At 42.4% G+C, this 24271-nt stretch overlaps 1 protein-coding gene across 3 annotated transcripts in view; it reads right to left on the bottom strand.

Annotated features, from left to right (window-relative positions):
• The window catches only part of NALCN (sodium leak channel, non-selective), a 308717-nt gene that overhangs the window by 32891 nt on the left and 251555 nt on the right, over nucleotides 1-24271 (bottom strand). For 2 of the 3 annotated variants that reach the window (XM_025874690.2, XM_073894331.1), the window contains 10 exons: nucleotides 12997-13098; nucleotides 12508-12577; nucleotides 9810-9901; nucleotides 9600-9722; nucleotides 7363-7419; nucleotides 7001-7121; nucleotides 6775-6906; nucleotides 5661-5828; nucleotides 3888-3992; nucleotides 227-333 (listed from right to left, as the gene is read on the bottom strand). In XM_025874690.2, coding sequence (XP_025730475.2) covers nucleotides 227-333; nucleotides 3888-3992; nucleotides 5661-5828; nucleotides 6775-6906; nucleotides 7001-7121; nucleotides 7363-7419; nucleotides 9600-9722; nucleotides 9810-9901; nucleotides 12508-12577; nucleotides 12997-13098 — 1077 coding nt within the window. Of the gene's footprint in view, nucleotides 1-226; nucleotides 334-3887; nucleotides 3993-5660; nucleotides 5829-6774; nucleotides 6907-7000; nucleotides 7122-7362; nucleotides 7420-9599; nucleotides 9723-9809; nucleotides 9902-12507; nucleotides 12578-12996; nucleotides 13099-20492; nucleotides 20580-24271 lie in introns of all 3 variants that reach the window. The other variant, XM_025874689.2, reaches the window with a different exon arrangement.

Genomic DNA, 24271 nt, shown 5'->3' with positions numbered 1-24271 from the left:
GGGTGACAATCCATTAGTTTCATGAAGCAACACAAGAGTCAGTGTATCACTTGCTCGCTCATTTACTGTATTTTTGCATCCTGTGGTAATTCAGTGCTTTGCCTTGTATTCCTTAAAATCATCTTGGCACCTCTAGCAAAATTACTTTTCATGCCATATTATATTGATTTAAAACCTTATACTGACAAATATAGCATTCTTCAGGATATTTTTTTGATATGCTTACCAAACACGGGGCACCCAAAATCCAGGCTTTTTCTCTCCAGGTCTTAATTTTAAATTTAAGTTCTTGGACACACTTACATTAATTCTGAATATGCCGTTACAATCTTCCTAAAATAGGAAAAAAAAAAAAAAAAGGAGGAGGGGGAGCCTGGTCAGACAATGAATTTCTAAAAGATAAAAGATAAGAAACACTTTTAACCTAGAATAGCAAAGGTTTTTAAATGGCAACAGTGACGTGGACAGCCACCTAGCAAGCAGGGACCACGGCTGCAGAGATGAGCAGTGAAAGTTTGCGCTGGAAACATTTGCAAGAAGGCCAAGGATCCAAACAGACATGCCTCCCAGGAAGACACACAAATGGCCGATGCATACACTGAAAGATGTTTGGCGTCATTAGTCAGCCAAGAAATGCATATCAAAACCACGATGGATGCCCCTTCCCATCCACTAAGAAGGCCATAATCAAAAAGTCAAATAATGAGCTTTGACAAGGATGTGCAGAAATTGGAATCCTCTCTATATCCTTACCCCCCTGACACCTGCATGCCTCACACGCTGCTGGTGGGACAGGAAAATGGTGCAGCCACTTTGGAAAGTAGCGTGACAGGTCCTCGAATGACTAAACAAAGCATTACCGGAACACCCAGCAGCAATTCCACCCCTACGTTTTTACCCAAGAGAAATGAACACAGATATCTCCATGGAAACCTGTTCATGAATGTTTATGTCATTATCACTGTAAATAGCTTAATTATAATGATCAACAGGTGGAAACGATCCAAGTGTTCATCAACAGATGAATACATAAACAAAATGTGCTGTAGCCATGCCATGGAATATTATTCATGTCAGCACTGGACTTTACTACAATGGACTACAATGTGGATTGTAGTCCTTGAAATCACTGTGCTAATGAAAGAAGCCAGCCACTAATGACCACGTAGGTTGCCTTCATATGAAAGTCCAAAACGAGGAGCTCTATAGGGACAGAAAGTAGATGCGTGGTTATGTGGGGGTGGGGCTGTCAGGGGGATAAGGGTATAGAGGGGAAAACTTAAAAGACAGAGTTTCTGTTTGAGGCGATAAAAATGTTCTAGGACATTATACAACTCTGGATATGCTAGAAACTATCCAACTGTATACTTCCAGCAGGCAAATTGTGTCGTATGTGAGTATCTCCAATAACATTGTTTTTAAAAGATTTTAAAGCATGAGTGAGAAGTTTTTCACTCATCTTCTGTCTTTATTCGTTTTGTCTTATCTTTGTGACTTTGGCCATGATTGTCGTATTTTGAACCTAAACCCCTCTCCTGGGTATAATGTGTATACACTTGGATATTTCAGTGGAACTTCAAATTTTAACCTCGTTAAAGTCACCTTCAATCTTGTTTCCTCCAACCTTCCCCATTTCTGTCCACGGACCAGCACCTTGTCAACCCGGCATAAAGATCTCAGAGTCATCTACGGCTTTCCCCTGTCCTGCTTGGGCCTCTTCTCCGTTCTTATTTCCACTAGTTTAGTTAATGCCAACAGTATTTCTCTTTGGATTCCCAATAACATCCCTTAAAACAACAGCCTTCTTACACAAATAATACCCCTTTAACTTCAAAGGCATGGAGAAACTTACCTAATATTACCCAAAGACAAACACAGTTGACATTTGGGCATATATCCTTCCAGTCTTTTTTCCTATGTTATGTATGAAATAGCACAGTTTTTACCCTTCCAGAGGGTAAAATATTCAAATATTTTGAAAATATTAAAATATATTGCAGTTTTCTTCTCCTTGTAACTTTACATGTTCATCTGCAACATTATTCCTATTGGCTGTGTGGTGGCGGATCAAGTAGAGTCCCCCTGATATATCTGGCCTTATGGCCCCTTCCAGTTTGTCTTTCTGAGCCCGCAGGGGCCAACCTTTGATGGAGTGAGGTGTCCTGGCATCTTAGTTAAAAGCATGGACGATGGGGCCAGGCTGCCTAGACATGAATCATAGCTTCCCCACTTATTTTGGGGTGGCCTTGGACAAGTTATTTAACTTTTGTCCCTCTATCTCTAGCTTGGTGTGGGTATGAGTAGATAGTGTAAAATCACAATGCGCTTAGGCCATTATTAAGATACTGAGTCCTGCAAAATTCCTCCTGGGCTTCATCTTGCAATGCTGTTGTCATCTTTCTGGCCTCCATTCAGTGTGATTCTAAAATAACCTTTTTTTTCCTGACTCGAGCGTGCGGATGAATGCATCAGCTCTTTATCATCTCCCTTGTTAGCTAATTTGGTTCACCATGACCTTTATGCCATGTTCCTTGTTACGTCTTCTCAGGCTTATCAAAATTCCAGAAACCTCTGGCGACGCAGGTGACGCCCCACCTAGTGTGTTTCTTCTGCTCTGCTGCTTCCTGAAATCCTCGCTGTAACATAGTCGATAATGTATTTTGACTGGACAAAGATGTGACCTGTATTTTATAACCATTAGAGAATGAACCATTTTTACAATCGGTAGCCCTGAAAACGTAGGCATTTTCATACCAATGAAAAATCTGTATTAGATAGCCATATTTGCTGGAAATAGAAAAACATGTATTATAGTTAAGCTCTATTAGGTCTTCGGGTACATGCATTTTAATGGACTGAAGGCATTATTTTACCTGGATGAAAGAGGAAATGCTTTCGCTGTTTGTCCATAAGCAGTGTGTGACTCACTTTTTAAATCTACATGTACCACAGGGCAGAACCCTAAGAGCAAGGACACTGGAGAGTGTAGCAGTGATGGCTAATTATAACCATACTTGGCCCGTGTTTCTGGGGCTACGTCACTGAGTTACCTATGGCATTCTCCCATCTGGCCTTGGGAGGCCATGCTCTCTCCAGTGAAACTGGTAGAAGTGAGGTGTGTTGCCTGGAGGCTCACCCTGTAACCCTCAAACGTGGAGGTGGTTCTGTGCTCCTCTCTGCCAGCTAAATGGAGAAGACTCTGAAGATAGCGAAGGGTGGATAAAGAAGGAAGACAAAAGGAACTTGAGTCTTCCAGAGGGCATTTGGAGAGAGCTGTCCACCTTACCCAAGATGCAATGTGTTCCTCTCATCATGTTCAGCTACTGAAACACTGGCTTGTCCAGGAGCTGGCCGCCTCTTACTAACACTGACTGAAGAAAGATAAGGCAAAGGGCAGTAGCAGAAGTGGTCAAGCTTGGGTCTTTGTTAGCTGCCCTACTGGGGAAGATTCTGGACTTCCCAGTGGAGAGAAAGCTGAAGTGGAGAAGCAATGAACAGTGGTATGACAGTCAAACTTTAACTTTGCCTCTTGTCCTTTCTGGGGGACTGTTTGCTGATATGAGTCTCCCGTGATAACAGAAGCAGGATTAAGTTAGGGGAGGCCCAAAGGGACAAGCATATGGAATCTAGGGTGGCTCTGCCAAAGGTGTCAACAGAGGCTCACACCAGAAGAGCAGGAGAGAGTAGAGTAATCTGGGGTGTGCTTTTAATCTCACAAACCTGTGCTAGCCAGAAGAGACATAGTGCCCGCTTTAAGCAGAAGGGGTTGGTGGCAAGAGAATTCTTAGGTGTGTGAGAGGGTTCTCAAAGTAGCCTCAGCACGTGCCGACCAAGACGTGGCAAACTACCCGAATTTTAATCCCAAACAACAGAAAGTAGTATCTTACCCTCCTAATAATGTTAGGATCATTGCACTTGGCCAGTTTTCCCGCAAAAAGCTGAACTCCAAAGCTTGCAAAAACAAGCATTAATGTCAACAAAAGAATGGAGACCTGAAAAAAAGTGGTGAGACATCACATCTCAGGGTAAGAAATTCAACAGTAGGCTTGATTTGAACAGGGATAGGGACATGACTTTTCAGATAACATGGTATGAAATCTTTGGTCTTGATAGTCTAACTTTTCCACCTCGGGTCATTCAATTAGCCTCGCTGGAATGTTAAAAGAAGGGAATTAACAACGGCTTTTGGATTTTTAGAATAAAAACACATGACTTTCCAGTAAGAAAACGGGCTATGGTATTTTTGATATGACTTGGGTTTTTCTGATTTTGAAATCGACACTTGAATGGAACCAAAGAAAAGTGTTTGAATAATTCTATTTCCCCCATTTTCTCCAAATGGATTCCTACCTCTATCAGCAAAGCATAAATTAGAGAGACAGTGGTTTTGCTCTCTTGTGAGCAGGGAGGGCATCCAGAGGAAGTGAGATCATTGGGTCCTAAAAAGCAAGTCTGTTAATTGACTGGTGCTCCCTCTGCTGGATGGTGCCTTGGTCTCAGCAGAGAAAAGTAGCCAAGGGTCAAACACTGAACAAAGCCACTGATCTTTGCTGGGTGAATCATCTAAACATATACCTTAAATATACTAAAATCTCACAGAAACATCATCGGGAGAAAGGCAAATAGATTCTTTGCTAAATTCTATCAGGGCTCCAAGATGCATATACATTAGCAGTCAGGTGATACCCTTTTCTCCTTCATTTCAAGCTGTGTGAAAAGCCACCATGTTGTGGCTTCAGCACAAAGACAATACGGGATTTCAAATACGTATTTAAAAAAATATTAGCGGCTCTGTACCTACAGAAACTTCACAACCTGTCCTTAAAATACCCGAGAATCAACTGCAATGACAGCTGTTCTCTCCCCGTAGGTGTGTTTCTAGAGAGCAAGATGTAAAATAAGCCTATGTAAATTAATTCATGTTTTCCATGCACGAGCAGAACTCATCAATAATAAAAAGAATCCTTTGATCATTCCTTTGTAAGGCACAGATCCTTCTGTAACGATTGTGAGCAACGAGCTTCCTACTCATCGTTTTTTTCCGCAGCCCTGCTCTTGGAAGGAACCCTCGATCAGGGTTGCCCAACTGAAAAGAATGAAAAGGATGTTTTCTCCCCATTTTCAAGTATTCATTACTGTATCCTGAGGCTACTTAAAGTGGGGTATAACTGTATGTTACATTTTTTTTTTTGAGTTATTTTATGTTAACACTCCAAAGATCAGAGACAAAGTCTATGTGGTAAGAAACTGGGGACCTATGAAATAAAATAAGGAGTCCAAATGTGTTAACTGCTAGTATTTGTGAGGTAGGTGGTGTTGAATCTTATCTTTAATTTCTAGATAAGGAAACTGAAACCTAGAATAAAAATTAGGGTCACAAATTAGGAATGGAAGTGTTAGCAAATATGACCTCTTGGATTTTTCCTTTCATTGTTACTTTACTAAGAATGTTCATTGAATTAGATATACCAACAAGTCAGAGCATGCATGGGTAAAGTTTCCGAATGTGTGGTTGTGTTTGTTAGTGCCTTTATAGGCTCCTGGTGATAAACAAGATTGGAGACTTAGCCCCTGGCAAGCGAGACTCCCTGTGCCCCCTGGTTAGCTTCATTACAGAGCTGGGCTGTGTGAACTGGAACCAAAGGGTAAGTGTAACGTACCAAGAAAATTTCCTTGAAGCCGCTGAAAAGTTCTCGAACAACTTTCCTCATTTGGGGCACCAGTTTGAATATCCGCAGAGGTCTCAGGCACCGAAGAACCATTAAAAGCTGAGCTCCCGATTCAGCAGGCACATTTTGAGGCATCCAACAAAGAAATATCAAGCTCACCTAGCAAGGGAAAACAAATCCCTAGAATTTATACAACTTATCCTTTGCTATGTACACTGTCTGAGAGCCAACTGCATACAACTTGCCTTGAGCAGAAATACCACATGGCCCATAGGACAAGCATTCACTAGGTATATATATGCAATCTCTTAACTCTGAACCCCACCTACACCTGTTAGTGACGCCAAAGGAAAAGTCATCAGCTGTTCGCAGGCATGAAATGGGGGTGCCCACACTTTGTGTGTACCTCAGTGCATTTCCGCTCCTTATTATAACCTACACACTGGGGGTGCAGGTTGAAATGTCTTTGATCAAGGATACTAAGCCTCATGCTTGACCTGATTTTATTTTATGGACGATCTAAAGATACTGTATGTTAGTGGTCATGATTCTCCTTGTTATGTTAAAAAAAGACATTGATTTTATGCCTTCTTGGACATATAGAAAAAATGAAATGTCTTTGAGTCCCTTCCTATGGTTTCCCAATTTAGTGTAACTGAACAGCTGCACGGTCACCTTGTTGAGCCAGGTATTTTGTACATTGGAACTGAAAGAAAGCTCCAACCACTCTCATGTTAGGCTGCTTTTAGCAACGAGGAACTCATCAATCAATTCTATGATGGAGGTGGCAGGTTTTTTTGTTTTTTTTTTTGTATGGGAGCCACAGGATTGTGGAGTAGGAACGAGATTTCTCTTTTAGGCCTTATTAATGTATGTCTTATGTGTATAAGAATGTAGCTGATGTATGTGAACCATATCCATGGAAATTTTTAATGCTTTTTATTTAGATTTTTACATGCATGCCCTTCATTTGCCTGTGGTACTTGAGACTCAGTAATGGCATCTAAACCTCTGGAACTCATGCATCTTTCTCTTGTAACCAAGAAAGGCAGGAGAGTTCACAAAGCCACAACACCTTACATTTAGGAAATAACCGGAGACTTACAAGATATATAAATATGTCCATGACTCCACCAAAGTCCCGGATGACAGCAGTTGGAGTGAAAAATAGGCCATCTGCCATAATCTTCAGATTAAGCTCGATGCTCATGAATATCACAAACACGTACTCGGCGATCTGAAATGGGCAAGAGGCAGTTGGGTCATCAAGAAGGGAAAAACCGCAGCCCCGTGTTTCTGCTGAGCTGTGGGCTGAAATTCGGCAGCCGTACCTGCAAAGTCGGGGCGTGCATGACTCTTCGAAAGGGGGACTCAAACATCATGGAAATGCAGGAACAGATGGTTACGATGATCATGACCCAGTCCAGGTAAGTCACCAGTCCCAGCAGATCACTGCCAAAGACCAAACATAACTGAGAAACAGATGCTCCAGGGAAGGCCGTGCAGGTCAGAGACGGCCCTTCTGTGATTCTATAAATGTGACTGGCATTTTTTTTTTTTTTGAAAGCCACCGTTGTCTATTTCCTCGCACGATATGGCAAGAAAATAAAGGGAATCTTTACATTTTTATGCAGCATAAAGTGGTACATGGAAATTTCAAATGTGCATGGAAAATGGACTTTGTGATGCTTACTAAAGTTGATGGTACTTTGTATTTTTCACAGCTCCTGTGACGGGATCTGTTTTAGATCTGTAAGAGACAACAAACACAACATTCTGCAACAAAGCAAGTGTGTTCTCACTTGACAGCATGGTATTTATAAACATCTTATCTACCTAAAATCTCTTTCGTATCCTCTGTAAAATTACATTTCCAGGACCTGTGTGGCTTTCAAAGGCAGAGAACATTAAATGACAGAAAAATCAGAAGAGTTTGCAGCTGATGTTTGTGAAAGTAAAGTCTAAAATTTCTCAAAATAGTTGATTTGAGAATTCATGAATCCAATCAATAATCTCTGACGTGGATGTGACAAAACTTTGACTTCCATTTAAAAATACTCCGTTAAAATCTCTGCCTTAGCAGTTCAAGAATTTTCCTCATGATTGTTTAATTAAACCTCCAGAAATTAAATAGAGCTCTCCCCTCCTGTGTTTAACTGTGATCTTGTGCAGTGATTTATATAGAATTTCTTGGGGCCCCTGCTTATAAGTTTCACTTTCAGGGAGCCCGTGATCAATCTTCAGTGAAGCCCGTGACGGTCTGTGTGTGTGTGTGTGTGTGTGTGTGTGTGTGCTCCCAATTACAACCGAGTCTTCCTCGGTCCACATCAGCTGCAGGGCTGACAAAAGGAGAGGAAGTCCACACTAAATGAAGTGGAGAATTAGCAATTAGATGTTAGCATGGAGGCAGCCAACAGGATGATTCCAGATGAAACACTCACTTGAGGGACTGATCAAATCAACTCTAAACTACTGGCTTCTTTCTTTACTGTGTGAAAACTCAGGGACGTTTTTAATTATGACTCAGGTGCTTTAAATGGTGAGGGTCTTTCTAGAACAACTGAGAGATCACTAGACTGACAGTCAGGGGCAGCCATGCGCTAGTTCGTGTCCCTGCGCAAAGCCCTTAACCTAAATGTCCTCCTCTGTTGGAGGAGGGGAGATACAAATGACACCAAATGGTTCCCGAGGAGTCCTCCAGCCCTGTATTACTAATAAGATAAAACTAATAAAACTCATAAAACTAATGAAACTAATACCATACTGTATTAGTTTCCTAGGGCTGTTGTAACAAAGTCGCACAGAGCAAGTGGCTTAAACAACAGAGACATGTTCTCTCAGTTCTGGAGGCGAGACGTCTAAGAGGAAGGTGTGGGCAGGGTCGGTTCCTTCTGGGGACCGTGAGGGAAGGACCTGTCCCGGTCTCCCTCCTTGGTTTGTAGATGGTGTCTTCTCCCTACGCCTTCACACTGTCCCCCCTCTCTCAGTGTCTGTGTCCAAATGTCCTCCTCTTATAAGGCCAACAGTCATATTGGATTGGGGAACCACCTTAATCACCTAATTTTAATTGAATTATCTCTTTAAAGAGGCCATTTCCAAATAAAGTCACATTCTGAGGTACCAGGGATTAAGGGTTCAATATACAGATTTTTTTTTTGGCAGGGGGGCACACACAGTTCAGCCCACAACACATAGTGATATGCTATCATAATATACTACTAATGATACCAACAGGGAAGATCCAACTACTTAGATGGAAAGCTTCCACACTTCCTCTAGGACTCTTCTGGATATATACTAAAGTTGCGCAGGACAAAAATGCCATTTCATCCACTGGTTGCCTGCTGAGATTGGCTTGGGGCGTCACCAATGCAACGTCCTCCTGGTCGACCACACCGACGGCCTCCTACACATTTCTTCTATGCGTGTAGGGACAGAGACACTGGCCAGTGGGGTTTCTTCTCATAACAATTGGTAATGGAAGCACTAGTCAATTTTATTTCTCTTTTACATTATTCTAGAATAATCCAATTAGGGTATTTTCACCACAAAGAAACTACAAGTCTGAAAGAAGGTGTGGGCAATGACCTTCCCTGCGTCATTCGGTCTACTCTTGGTTCGGTATTTCCGAAACAAAATGTGGCGTTAGTAACACCGACAGAAACGTATTGGGTGACTTAAAATGAGCACATAAAAATGGCCGTTCAGTGTTTTATAAACGTGAGTTTTATATAAATGTTAACGGCTTGCAACCTTTGTTTGTTTTCCACCTGGTCGGCCGCTCGGCCAAAAGGAGCAGCATGATTAATTAGCCCACGGTTTATTTTGTGACCCCATTAGGATTACATGTTCCTTCTTCCTCGTATGACAACCCCCCCCGCTGTTTGTACGATGCAGGCCAAACACCTGGCTGAAATGGAGTGCACTTACGCATTGAAGCGTGCCCGGACCACCACCCGGCAGAAGTTTCTGAACCTGTGCTCCCGTCCAACGATGAACAGAGGCTTGTCGAAGTATGGGTGATTCTCTCTCAGCTCCTCTTCCTGCACTTTCCTGGAAGGGGACATGCATGTACAGGAAGGCTGAGGGAAAGCCTGTCATTCCAGAGCCAGAGCCCAGAAAGACCAGAGCGCCCCGTACCTTTTCATTTCCGCTTGTTCCTTTTTTTCCTGGATCATCTTGATTTCACTGTCTTCTCTTTGTGCGTTTCTATATCTCACTGTATTGGAATGCTAGAAATACAATAAAAGGGGGCACATCAAAATGGAAAGTTTTTTTTTTTTTTTGAAGGCCCAGAAAGATCATTTTTAGAAAAGCTGAAATAAATATCTTGATGTTAATATATATATCTTTAATGACAACAGGCATCTTAATAAGGGTATTTTTTCCTTCCAAAGAGTATCTTCTTTCAATAGAAATATTTATTGAGGACCTATTATGTGCCAGGCACTGTTGGAGTGTTGAGGATATGGCAAAAAAGCAAAAAGAAAGGATAAAATCCAGTTCTTGTGGGGCTGACATGCTAGTCAGGGGAGAGAGATAAAAATTGAATCACAATATGGGAGGGTGTTAGATGTTTAGCGCTATGATAAAAATCAAAGGGGACAGAGAGTGCTAGAAGGCTCCACGTTTGACTGGTCACAGCAGGCCTCAATAAGAAGCTGTTATTTGAGCTAAGATGAGAAGGATCTGCAGGCCACTGGGTATCTGCAGAAGTGTGCTTTTCCAGAGGATGGGTGGGTCCTCATGCGCAGGGAACAGCTGTGTGCACATGGAACAGCAAGATGCCCTGTGGGTGGAGTCAAGAGGGCAGTGCCCTGTGGGTGGAGTCAAGAGGGCAGGCACCAGGGTAGGAGACACTGAGATCAGGGGGGTGGGAGGGGGCCTGATCATGCAGGACCCTGACTCTGGTTTTCACTCCCTGGGACATGGACAGCCATTGCTCAAATAACCTGTAGATATTATTGCAAATATTCCTTAGATTTCATTATCTGTATCTTCTATCAATTGGAGTAAGTGAGACAGATGAAACTATTTTAAATTGCTTCTGTTATGGAGGAAAAGACATCAGGAGTGGTTTCTTAGGAAATTAGCAGAGCCTCATCACTTTTTGCTTTGGAGAAGATGGGGAATAGGTTTTCATTATATGTCTGTGTAATAAATAGAATAAAACGTCTTTGAAGAAGAACTAAGCCTCTGGAATTCAGACTATATAGGTAGGGTCTTTCGTTGTGTATCTTTAAACACATATTCTCGAAGCCGTGGTCTAATTTGGCTCTTAAGTAGACTATGTATTTCTAGTGAATCACACTGAAGGAAAGTGCTTTGAATTAGTGTTGTCTCTCTGAATTTTCTCATAGAAGTTTTCTCCATACAACATGCCTGGCCCCCAAATTATGCGTACATAGGCCATGTGTTGGATCCAATCACAATTCCATGTAGACAATATGGTAGATCATATCTGACAGGGTTCTGGCTTAAAAATCATGGCACTAACAGGTGCGCACACCAATTAGAACCTTGTAAAATGGGCGATGATGGTATCAGGTATTCTCATCACCAACTTCTTCTATTGTCAGTTGTGCCTGGAACACTTAGTTAGGAGAGTTTACTCTAAGATAGCAGTTTCTACCTATTGAAAGCAGTTGTATTATTCTGGAAACTCCAGAAACTTAAGAAATGAGAGGTAAAGTGGTGAAAAAGACAAACAAAACCCAAAAAACCCAAAGGCTTGCTACCTTTCTCTTGCTAGATCTCCTTTCTCTAATGCCATCCTTGGCTCTGAACATTCAGGACTCTGCTTTCTTAGCCAACGTAGCTAGACTCAACTTAAGACCTATATTTTAATGAGGGTGTCACCAATGATAATTATTTAATATGTACTTTACAAGTATCTTAGAAATCTCAGCATGATACAGCTGCTAGTGAGTCTAACCCAGAGGTCAGACTTCTGCCTCCGTGGGTTTGCCTGGGTTTTTAATGTGGCTTGTTTCTTCTCTTTGTCCGGGTGTCTGGTCTAACACAGAGGTGTGAACCCTGACCATCTTCTCGAACATTCCCTGCCTCCATATCTACACTTTTGATTTCTTTATATCATTTTATTTTTTTTTATAATGCAGAGCAAACTGTCACAGCAATGAAGACATGATGGAAAATAAATAAAAAACACTTCCAGAAATGATTATGTATTTCTTTCCTTGTTTAGTCTTTGTCTCTCCTATGGGATTTAAGTTCCTGGAAGGCAGAGGTCTTGTCTTGTTTCCCCACTGCTCCTCCTCACTTAGAACAGGACCTGGCACATAATAAACACTTGGTAAATGTTTTTTTTGAGTCAGTTAATAAATCAATGGATGACCTAGAGTCTGAAAGCAAAGAAATTCTTGGGAAATAGTATGCAGTCTTTGAAAGAAAAATTCTTCCAGAAGTAAGATTTTACTTCTTAGTAGGTAAAGCCCTGAAGTTACAGACGCTGGATCTAGATTCCAGAATATTTGGAAATTTTAGTAAAGGTTTAAAGTTAACAATACAGATAAATTCTATATAATGCTTTGAATATCTTTAATGTCAGTCAAAGGCAAGTCACACGTCACTTTTGTGTTGCTATCTTAATGAAGACATGTGCTTTGTGGGATGTCTGGATTTTTGAACAGTTAATGGTCACTCTTTTGTACTGGCCATTCAATTTGCTTCCCGAGTCTCCTGATTTCCTCTGATATAAAGTCTTACGGAGACAGGACAGTGTGACAGAAGGGCCCAGGCGCTGGAACATTCTAAACAGTAATTTAAATGCATTTTCATAATCATGCTTCCCAAATTCAAAGCATCGCTGAGAACTTACATCTTGAGTCAAGGTTTCAAGAGATTTCCCCCTGCTGATCCTCTGGCTATTGGATCCGTGTCTCAGTGACCTAAAACAACCACAACCAACTGGTCAATACATCCAAAGCCAAATTTTGACTTTTGAACAATGGCCATTATAAGAACAAAATAAAGTAACTTTTCTGATACCATCACAAATGCTTATCATTTCTTTTCCTAGCGAAAGCTTTTGATTATTCAAATGCCTTTGATCTCATCTAACAAATTGCAGAATTTTTCCTTCTGATCCTTAAAAGTAAGAATTTGGCCATCACGAAGGAAAAGGTTTTTGAAAGATTTTTTTTTGACTCTTTGAATCTGATTGTGAGTTTCGTTATTATTGCCGTCAGGAAACAGAACAAAGTTCCTCCCACATGCCTGTCTGCTAACCGGGGCTGTGCACAGAGACCATTTCCTGTAAAACTCCTTTCCTTAGTTTCTCTGCAGCTTTGTCTCCTGGTCTATTTACCTGCGCTCTTGGCGGATATGATGCTGCACACTGAGAATTGACCTTTCCTTTGCTGGCTGCCCCTCAAATGATCCGCTCAGCATGCGCTGTCGAGTGCAGGCTCTAGGAAAAAAAAAAAAAAAAAAAAAAAGGAGCCCAAGATAAATGCATGATCTGTACACTTGGGATGAATAATAACATAACTGCTCATTACTCTTATTATTTTTAAGGAAACACCAATGATCAGGCAAAACACAGCAAATGACAAATAACCATGAAGGAAAATGGGCTTGAGGCTCAGCGTCAAGAACACTTAACAAAGCACAGCTGTCACAGCTAGGCGACGCAGGGGTGCTGGAAATAAACAGAAAGCTCCCGCCTGCCACGACCCGTCTCCCCCCACCCAAGGGGGGAGCTTCCATCGGGATCCTGCAAGCAGTAGGGCCAGCCTCACCCTAGGTAGGCATGACGTTGGTTTTGAATTTAGACAAGGAGGTTTCTAAGAACAGCCCTTTGGGGAAGGATTTGTCCACCCAGGCCTCTTGGATGATGGAGTATATGTTCCAAGGAAATTTTGCAGAACTCCAGGGAAATAGGAAAACAAAACTAGAGGCGAAAGTGCCTGGTAAAGAGAAGTAATGAAAGCTGAGATTAATACCCAAGAAACCTCAGTCTAAAGCCTGTGGCTTACAGGTAACTGGTTACCACTTTCTTGGCAGCCATGAGAAACTCTGAAGACTTTTTAAAACATGACCCCTTGAAAGCATACCTGGGCTGGTATAGTTTCAGATTTGCTAATGAGGGAAGATAATTGGGTGACTCAACACCTGGTGTGTGAATGATTGGAACAGAAAACAAAATTCCTCTTCCAGAAAGCTCCCTCCAACTGGAAATGACAGCAATTCCCTTGACATAGTAGTCAAGTGGAGAGAAAATAATACAGAGGCTCCGAGACCTGCGTCCCACCGGCGACACTGTCACGGACTAGGTGAGTGACCTTTGGGCTGTTCTTTTATTGGTAAAGTGAGGACAAGACCTTGATCTCAAAGAAAACTCAGAGACTTAAAATGCAAGGATTTTGTGATATGCAAATCTTATGATGCCATGTTTTTCCACACCTGAACACATGACTTTTGTCATTGCTTTCCATGAAACTTTCATACTTATGCTTCCTAAAACACATTTCTAGATTGGCTTTGAATTAGATAGATTATCACTGTCTGTCTCAGAGCCAAGATCTTCAAGAAAAAGATCCATGTCTGTTTAGCATACTGTGAAGCAGCTTTTACCATATCACGTGTATATTCAAGTAGTTAAAAACGCTTTTGATGCCAATGAAGATAATTGCGGCAAATACCTATGAAAATCATGCAAATTCAACGAATGTAAATGCGTTACAGGAAGCCATCCCCCCCCCACCCCCAACATCACTCTTCTTAGTTTAATAAGCACCACGGAGAAGTTCAAGATAAAACCCAAAGTCAAAATTTCGTCGGACAGCAAGGATTTATGGCAGCGAGAGACAGAGAATGTGCTTATTTCCAGGACTAGGAGGGTGTCCCGCCAAGAAGACGCATTTGTAAGTTAGGCTGAGTTCACAAAGCTTTAGCACGATCTCGCACGATGTATATAGACTAAGAATTGTTCTTCCCCGAACCAAGGACGGCAAATGATGAAGCATCTGGAGAACATCTATTTGGAAAGCAGTGTTATCTTGGCACAGATCTACAGATTCCTGCCATTTGTGTAAACATCAAGGCTTAAACTTTAGCCACTGTCTTAGTAAACTTTATTTTTTGTCATAAGAGTTCCCCCCTCCTAAAGTAGCTGAGCCCTTAGGGCTTACATACAAAACATATGCAACTTGAATACAGCATGCCCTTTCGAGCTGGCTGCCCCTGCTATGTCTGAAATGGAAGAATGTCACTGGCTTCGAGCTGCATCTGATAAAGGACTGCTGGTACTTGCCCCACAGCCCAGTCTGAGCATGCCCAGGCATTCTTGCTGGGGAAGATTTAGGACTGCATCTACAGACTCCAGAACCTCATGGGTGTCCCAACACCCAAGTCAACTTCACACACCCATTCCCGCTGGGGTGGCTCTGTGGATCCTGCTGAGACTCCCTCCTCTGACCGAACAAGACAGGGAGGTCTCCATGGTGGGTGGAGATGCACCCACTATTGGAAAGACTCCACGCCCTATGGCATTTCCATCCTCTCTACCAACAACAGGGCTCAAGTGTGGTGAGAAAGCAATGCCCCTTTCCTCTTTGGCTCAAGATCAGCCCTTTCTTTCCCGCTGGGGTCTAGAGAATTCGGAACATAACAGTAAAATGGGCTGGAGTTTCAGCTAAGCACGTGACATGTGCCTCTTTGTTCTCCGTAAGAGAAGGTCAGGGTGATGGAGGGGCTGGCTTTTAGCTCTACCCTGCCATCAGAAAACATGTGTTGAACCAGACTGAGACAACCACTCCTCTGTGTAGAATATATAAAACCACTGGCTCTCATTTCCTCTTCCTATCACTTTCTTCTGTGTATATAACAGTGTTTGCTGGTACAATTTCAAACCAGAAAACGACGAGAAAGAGAAAAAAATGCTCACTAACTCTGGGCCAATTAAATGGCGTGACAAGTGACTTCAGAGTTCTGCTCAAGCCAAGCGTACACCTTGGTGGTTTGCACTTCCTCACGGAGGGGACCCTGCCAGAGCCTTGTGTTCTCTGAGCAGAGGCTGCTTACCCACCACCTCTTTTCCTGGAACTCCAAAGGTATCCACGTAACCCAAGCAAAGTGAAATCAGGGAGATCCAGCCCTCTTCCCTTAGTGTTCTGAGATCGACTGTGGGGCCTCGGGCTCAGTGCAACTGTCTCTGAGCCCCCGTCCAACCCCACACCCCAGGACTGCCCCCATCTCTGCACCAAGACAAAGGTCAACGACTGTCTCCATCTTCATCTGGCAGCTCAACTCCTGTTGAGTCCCTCAGACCATATGCTCTGATACCTCACTCTTTCCTTTGAGTCTCTATAGTGGTGTTTGAAGTAGGGAATTCTTTGGTAAACGCTAGAGTTTCTTAGTGGAAAACTAGGGGCTACATTCACCTGGCAAATTGTTAAATGGCCATGTGGGTGAAGGCAATTTGCAGGGGTGGGGTGAGTGGAGGGCACATGAAGGGCAGTTCTTTTGAAGGCTCCTGAAAGCCTTTCTCGTCTACTAAGGACAGTGGCAGATCTTACTAAAACTGAAACTCAAAATTCTCTTCTAGGCACGGCATCCAATATAGTTAATAACCAGCTACTTATCTGTAATAGTTTTCCCACAGAAACCACAGGTAATGGTACAGAAGGAGCAACTCTTCTATAGATATATAAATCTGTCTAGAGGAAAACATATGGGAAACATCTAACTACATGATACAAAAGACCCGGCTGCCGAGAATGGGTTTCCTATGGGTGAAGGGAGGAACTTGGATGGAAGGACCTAAATCTGGGGTAGGAGGGAGGACGCAGGCAGCAAGAGACAGAAACTGATGATACATCTGCCCTGAGGACACCCGGACACCCGGACACCCGGACACCCGGACACTGAAGCAGGTGTAGAAAGAAGGCCACCTTAGGACGTTTCTGCATAAATGAAAGAGCCTTATGCGTAAGCCATTGTCACATTCTTTGACAATGTAAAATATTTTGCTATTTTGGAAAATAACAGGCTTGGTAGAAAATTATTCACTTCAATCTGGCATGACTGGATTCCACTAAGAGGTTATACATTCTATGTCCCATGTTCCTGTGGCATATTATTAACCAACGTTATTCAATGCTTATGGCATTTTTTATCATCGTTGGACATTAGATGGTGAGTTCTTTAGGGACCACCTGAGCACTCATCCTCATGTTCCCAGGAAGAGAGGTTGCTGGCGCTCACGGGCAGAGTGATGGAGAGCAGGAGTGAGCTCGAGGCAGACGGGGGAGGTATAAGGAGACAGGAGGCTAAGGGAGGTGCAGGGCTGGATCTGGAACTTGCTAGTCTCCAGGTTCAAACAGCACATTAGGTTAGTACTTTCATACCCAGCAGCATAGCTCAGACAGAAAGTTCTGCCTTCCACTGGACGCCTAATGGAGAAGTCGATTTGAGAACACACAAGGTTTAGAACCATATAGTTCTGATCTCAGCTTTTGCTGGTTGTGGGACCTCAGGTGGGGGATGGGCATCCCCCGAGCCTCCGTGTCCTCTACGTAAAATAGGGAACAACATCACCTTTTCCTCCGACTTCGCAGGGAGTTGGGAGGATCAGCTATGATTATGAATGTGCCGGTCTTTGGAAACACTGACGCTTTGTTTACATTTTAGTTGCTATTATTTACTTTTCTATCTTGTCCCATATCGGGGTTGGTATTAAAACATTCGACAGAGGATGGAGGACAGAAGAGCAAGTGTGGGACAGAGGGCCATACTGGAAGGTAAGTCTTCTCCGTTCTGACCCTGATCAACGGTGATATATGCTACAGACCAGAGCTGAGCCTCTTCACCTGTCTCCACGCATCCACTCTTAATAAACCTTCTGTGTTATTATTGTGAGCAAAGTGATCTCTGAAATGAACACCTGCAAGTCACCATGCAGGTGTTTCTCAGATGGCCCCCAATGATTCCGCCCCTGGTTTTCATGCTCTGGCAGAAACCCAAGAATGTGGGCAGGACTTAGGGGCTTGCTCTTAACAAATATAAGGCAAATGGGATGGGACAGGTCACAAAAGACACGCATTTCGTCTCCTCACTGTCCCTTGTCCCCTCACTTGCTGGCTCTGCTGAAGCAGGCTGCCATGTTGTCCCAGGTCACGGGTGGTCTTAAAACATTTTACAGAGGGTGGGGGACTGCCACCCTCTGTAGAACGGGGAGATCCATTTCTTAAGGAATGAGAGGGGCCTTCTGCTAACAGTGGACGAGTAAGGAACCAAAGCATTAATCGGACCGCTCATGGGGAGCTAAGTCTTATTAAGAATGGGAGAGTGAGGGGCACCTGGGTGGCTCAGTCGTTAAGCGTCTGACTTCGGCTCAGGTCATGACCCCAGGGTCCTGGGATCGAGCCCCGCATCGGGCTCCCTGCTCAGCGGGAAGCCTGCTTCTCCCTCTCCCACTCGCCCTGCTTGTGTTCCCTCTCTGGCTGTGTCTCTCTGTCAAATAAATAAATAAGATATTAAAAAAAAAAAAAAAGAATGGGAGAGTGAGCGAGGAAGGGGATTCCTCTCGCGCAAGTCAAAATGCCTGCAGCGTAGTGAGAGACCCAGGTAAGCCACACCCAGTTCCTGACTGAGACTTTGAGATTAATCTGTATTGTTTCAATCACCAAGCTTTGGAGTAACTTGTTAGGCAGCAACTGGTAACGAATATAGTTAATCATCGCTGTCTTAAAATCTTCAACATCCTACTGCTCTTCAGAGAAAGACTAAGTCTAGAAGCTCAGCATGACTTCGAAGTCACGTAGGGTCTGCTTCATCTTCTACCATCAAGGACTCGCTCCCGCCATGTCACCCTCTTTGCTCTTTCGGTTCCTTATATGGGCCTCTCTCCAAACAGCTCCAAGAGAGTAGGGGCTGACTTTGTCATTGCTCACTTATTACTTCACCTTGTACCTAGTAGGCGCTCAATAAATATTTGTGAAATGAATGAACCTTGAAATTTTGTGAAGATCCAATATTTTAATGTCTCTTTTGATCACTTCACGCTTATGAAGCACGGAAATAATCATGAACAGAACAGCATGTATTTGAAATATGCTTTTTAAGGGGAAGTTAATCTTAATTTTGTCTCCAGTTAGGATACTATGCTACTCAAGGGACGGGCTGCACACCCATAATAGATGAGACTCTGAGACAGGAATAAAAAAAAAAAATCAGACACTGCTTCTTGCAAGTAGAAAATTTATAAATCTTTTTCTATATTCTATGTGAAGCTATTAAGGGAAACCTACAAGTCAATATGAGGCAGAGCTGAACTCATTTCAATTTCTTAAATGGGGGGGGTCTGATCTGTCACTGGGAACATGGTCTCCATACATGGTGTCTTATAGGAATCTACTACCACGCTGATATAGTAAGTAAGGCATTTGAGACTTTTATTACTTTACCAATACGAAGTGAGATGTACATATCACTAAAGTTACTCAGTGATAGAACTAGTCAGAAGGAAAAGTATTTGAATATTCGATTAAGTTATATTTTGCCACTTTAAATTTCTTATTAGAATTTAGATGCTTTTTGGTCTCAACTGCAGATAAAATAAATACATTTCCAGGATAAAAACTTTATTTGTTGCCTAGAGAAAAAGCGAAGCTGATAATATTGAAAACACACACCACGAACTTCAGGCACTGTCTAGCTTTTCTTAGGGGATGGGCCATAGAGTCATGGTATCAAGTCTTCACTGCCTTCCCCGTATCGCTTCATAAGGGCAAGTTTCTTAGAAACTCCATCTAGTGGTTTAATATAAAACATTGCTCTGCCTCTCTTCCGGTACTGGGAGGCACAAGGCTTCAAGTGTCTGGTGAAAAATAATGAAGTCTTTTGTCTTGTCTGAGTGAGGAAATTCTCCATTATGCAGGCATATGTAATCCCTTTATTCCTGCTCCCTGGAGGAGAATTACAGTGGGGCATTTTCCTTTTCCCAGCTGGGGTCAATGTGATGCCCTCTCTACCTTTGAAAGTAAAACAAGACTAGGACCCCTGATGATGATTCAAATGTGGGAATATTCTTCAGCAAACACACATTCCCAGTTGCAAAAATATTACCCCTGGTTTCTTGCCAAGCCTTTGAAAAAAACATATGAAAGATCGATTCTATTTTTTCCCCCTCTCTCTGCATTGCTTTGTGCTGTGGAATTTCAATTGCCCCCTTATATGACAGCCATATATATATATATATATATATATAATCTTTTATGGAGGTTGAGGGAAGAGAATCATGTCTTAAGAAATTGTCTCTATTTTTCTTGACACTCGTCCACCTAAAATATTTTAAAATTGGCCCAAAGATTATGGTTATAAGAGAGATCTTTGGAGCTTTATTAGCCTTTAAACACTACTAGTTGTTTATAGAAATAGTAGCAGGGGGTCCTCGGTTTCTTTCTTCTCTCTCTCCATATCTTCTTTCTTAATGTTCCAGAACAAGGGTGTGGGAAAAGCCTGTACATTCTGTAATGAAAGAGAGAGGCCTATGAGTCTTCAAATTATTTTCATTCATTATAGAAAAGTCAGATTGCATGAAACCATCTGGTATTAAACGTAATTACCGTCGAAAGGAACTGCAAGGTAACTTTGCAGAGCATTAAATTTGAGGGATTTTACTTAGATTTTTGAGCTCCACAAGTTTATACATTGCAAAGTATTATCGAATGTTGGTTAATATAATGTAATCACACCAAGAGAAAACAGGAAAATAGTCCTTCAGTGGTAATTACGTGAAACTATGGCTGTAGACCAGGGTAAGAGAATGGGTAATGAGTATTTCCTGGAAAGGGCTCTTACCTGACTCCAGGAGAGTGACAATGAAATCCTCCTAAGGGGAGACAACCACAGATGCTAATAGGTGAGCTTCTCTGTAATGGCCTCTTGCTGAGATGAGGAAAAAGCTGCATTTTTATCGTAGTGAATACCCCACTCCTTTGTGAGTCAACCCAGTCCTGAGTAAATGGATATGGCTCTTTAGTATTAAGCGACATCCGATTTGTTCTTTCCAACCTTGTGCTATTCATAAAAATGTTGTCATACGTACACAAGTAAATACACGGGCAACCAGAACCTCACTGTAGATTGAATACATAAAGGAAGCCTTATTGTCTTATCATAAGTAGGTATATAATAAATAAAAAGGAAAATCTGCGCATGGGAAATCCCTGCCTTTAGTGCATCTATTAGAATTCAGGAAATAAGACTGTCTGAAACCTCACACCGTACTGGGGGTTTAAATTTAGTAATGCTCCATCTGACTCAGAAAAACGTAAATTACAATGCAAAGACTGAACTTTTTATTATAAGAAAAGTGAAATTTTGCAAATGTTGCATAAACCATATGAACCAATTTTTCTACCCATACGGATTTTCTTATACTACTTATTACTTTATGCTCCAATGATAAAATAGGAAAAGAAAAACCCTGTTCAAATATCTTGCTGCATCTGTTAGATGAAATTTAATAGTAGCTTTCCTGATGCATAGCACCATTACAATCACTTTGTAATAATGTACACATCATGTACAATCTCAATGAAATAGAACATATTTTGATTATCACAAATCAGGAAAGACTTAGGAGAACATGTTTAGAATATATTATTTTACTGTGCGTGATGACGGACGTTAACTAGACTTACTGTGATGATCATTTCACAATACACACAAATCCCCTCAAATTATGCTGTACATCTGAAATTAATATAATGCTATGTGTCAATTACATCTCAATAAAAAATTTAAGAAAAGTTCAAGGAAAGAAAGTTTGGTTTCAAAAAAGCAAAAAAAATTATTTTGCTTAAATTAACTTATATTTGGCCTCTTCGAAATTTTCACCTTTTATGTTTTATACAAATGCTTATACCCAGAGATCTTATCTCCTTATTGCTCTCTGAATACACTTAATTTCCACATATTTACTTAATCTCTGTTTCTCCAAATGGTCTTTAACTTAATCTACAAGAGTTTTTAAATGTCAGGAATAAGAGAAACCAACAACTAGGCGGCCTAAATAGAATCACAGATAAATATTTATGAAACTATCTAATATTTTATTACATATTTGGTTAATATTTAATGTTTTGCTGGTAATATATTCAAAATTAATAATTAGTATTTAATATATGAACATCTATAAATATATTACACATGTTAACAAATATCTTTACTAAATCAAATGTTAATAATTTAATGTTTTATTAATATTGAGTATATTAATACCCAGTACACTGGTTTTTGAAGACTTCGGGTTATTCTTGCCAAATATTTGTCATAAAAAATTGCTGCTATGAATGGATAAAGAAGATGTGGTCTATATATACAATGGAATATTATGCAGCCGTCAAAAAACCCGAAATCTTGCCATTTGCAACGATGTGGATGGAACTAGAGGGTATTATGCTGAGTGAAATAAGTCAATCAGAGAAAGACATGTATCATATGACCTCACTGATATGAAGAATTCTTAATCTCAGGAAACAAACTGAGGGTTGCTGGAGTGGTGGGGGGTGGGGGGGATGGGGTGGCTGGGTGATAGACATTGGGGAAGGTATGTGCTATGGTGAGCGCTGTGAATTGTGTAAGACTGTTGAATCACAGACCTGTGCCTCTAAAACAAATAATGCAACATATGTTAAAAAAAAAAAGAAGATAGCAGGAAGGGAAAAATGAAGGGGGGGGAATTGGAGGGGGAGACGAACCATGAGAGACGATGGACTCTGAGAAACAAACTGAGGGTTCTAGAGGGGAGGGGGATGGGGGGATGGGTTAGCCTGGTGATGGGTATTAAAGAGGGCACGTACTGCGTGGAGCACTGGGTGTTATGCACAAACAATGAATCATGGAACCCTACATCAAAAACTCACGATGTAATGTATGGTGATTAACATAACAATAAAAATTTAAAAAAAACTGCTGCTATGTCAGGAGGCTGACCCAAACCCAGCTTTAGGGGTATCTGCTTCCTCTCATCTGCAGGGTCTTTCTGGCCCCTCTCCCCCCCCCCCCCCCCCGCAGCTGGAGCGCATTCCACTGAGTGGTTGGCAGGTCTAACCCGAAGGTCCGTGAGAGGCTGCAAGGTGCTCAGGCCCTCTGAGCCCTGCAGAGTGCGTCTTGCTAGTGGTGCCCAGAAAGTGGAGCTGCAGAGAACTCACTTGACCTTCTCCAAAGCTGTTGAATCACTAGGCTACACGATGAAACAAGAATTTGAGATGGAGAGCTTGCCAAATGGGCAGGAGCACCCGGGGTAAGATGCTAACGCTTCGCATTATTAAGCTCCCTCAGATTTCTAGGTAATTGGTCCTGCTTCAGAGAACTGGAAGCTCTGGGTCTAGACCAGAGAGAACAGAGTAAGAATGAAGAGGCTGCTTGTGCTTTCCTCAAAGTCTCCTTGTCCTGTAGCTAATGATGTGCAGAGCAACAGGTGGCCTCTCGGAGGGCATCACTGCGGTTTAATCTGAATGCTCACCTCCAGAAAACGCCACTACCTCCTCAGTCTCTGCACTCTCAGGCTCATCGGTCTTCCTGAGGAGTGTGGCCTAGATGCTTATGCTCTAGAGAAGAGCCCCGGTGTCACTTCGTCTGTCCTGGACCCCGGGGAGGCAGAGCTGGGAGAACAGGGGCCTGGAAGAGGCCACGGGGCAAAAACACACTTGCATCCAGCCTACAGCCCATGACGAAGCCCCCTGGCTAAGTCCTCAGCCCCCCATCAGTCACAGAGCTCCAAAGTCAGGGGCACACCGAGGTTCCAGGTAGGCAGTCACTGTGCCTCTGCGGGCGGTGCCTCTGAGGGCAGGTAGAGGTTCTCTTCCAGCTGGTCCACAGGCCCCGATCACCAGCCCCTCCTACCCAGTGATCTTGGTTTCAGTTCCATTCTCAATCATTCTTCCACCTGCCAGATCAATCAGGCTCACCTTTACCAACACCTGTGACCATGCCCTCCCCTCTCCCTTGGCCGGTTGTACTTGCAACGTGCTGGTCTCTACCCGTTTGGCTAGGTTTCCTAATTCTGGGATAGGACCATTTTTTTCCCCTGGCTCAATCAAGCAGAAAGGAGAATGTCATAGTTGCACTTCAGGCATTTCAAAGATCATGGGTCTCCATTCCCAGGACTTTCAGCCAGCTATTGGCGATGCCAACCGTGGTTGATGCATCTGTGTTATTAGTTTGGGAGTATATCCATGAAATGTTCTGATGATACCTTATGTTAGCAAGACTAGCACAGTGGCCTGACTCGCTAGACAGGGTGACTTTAGGCAAGTCGCCTAAGCTTCCTGAGCCTTAATTTCTTCATCTCTAAAACAGAGCTAATACTCCTTGACTTTTGGGGTTTGCTATGAGGCCCTAGTGAGACAGAGCTTAGAAAGGAGTACAGTGTTGAGCACACAGTCACTTTCCAGTAAACGGGAGAACTTAGTTGCATAAGTTGTTGGGGACACATAAATATGGCTGCCCATTTGGGAAATCAGGTTGTAGTAGGTATCGATGTGATACCCAAGATCATTTCTATGGTAATGTGATCTTGGGAGAAAGTACTTACCCAGTCTAAGACTGAGTTTTGTCATGCATAACATGGG

This window comes from Callorhinus ursinus, unplaced genomic scaffold (genome assembly GCF_003265705.2).
Source record: "Callorhinus ursinus isolate GAN/ISIS: 27379988/994484 unplaced genomic scaffold, GSC_fseal_2.0 scaffold7, whole genome shotgun sequence".
Taxonomy (NCBI): domain Eukaryota; kingdom Metazoa; phylum Chordata; class Mammalia; order Carnivora; family Otariidae; genus Callorhinus; species Callorhinus ursinus.
This window is presented reverse-complemented; position numbering and strand designations above follow the sequence as displayed.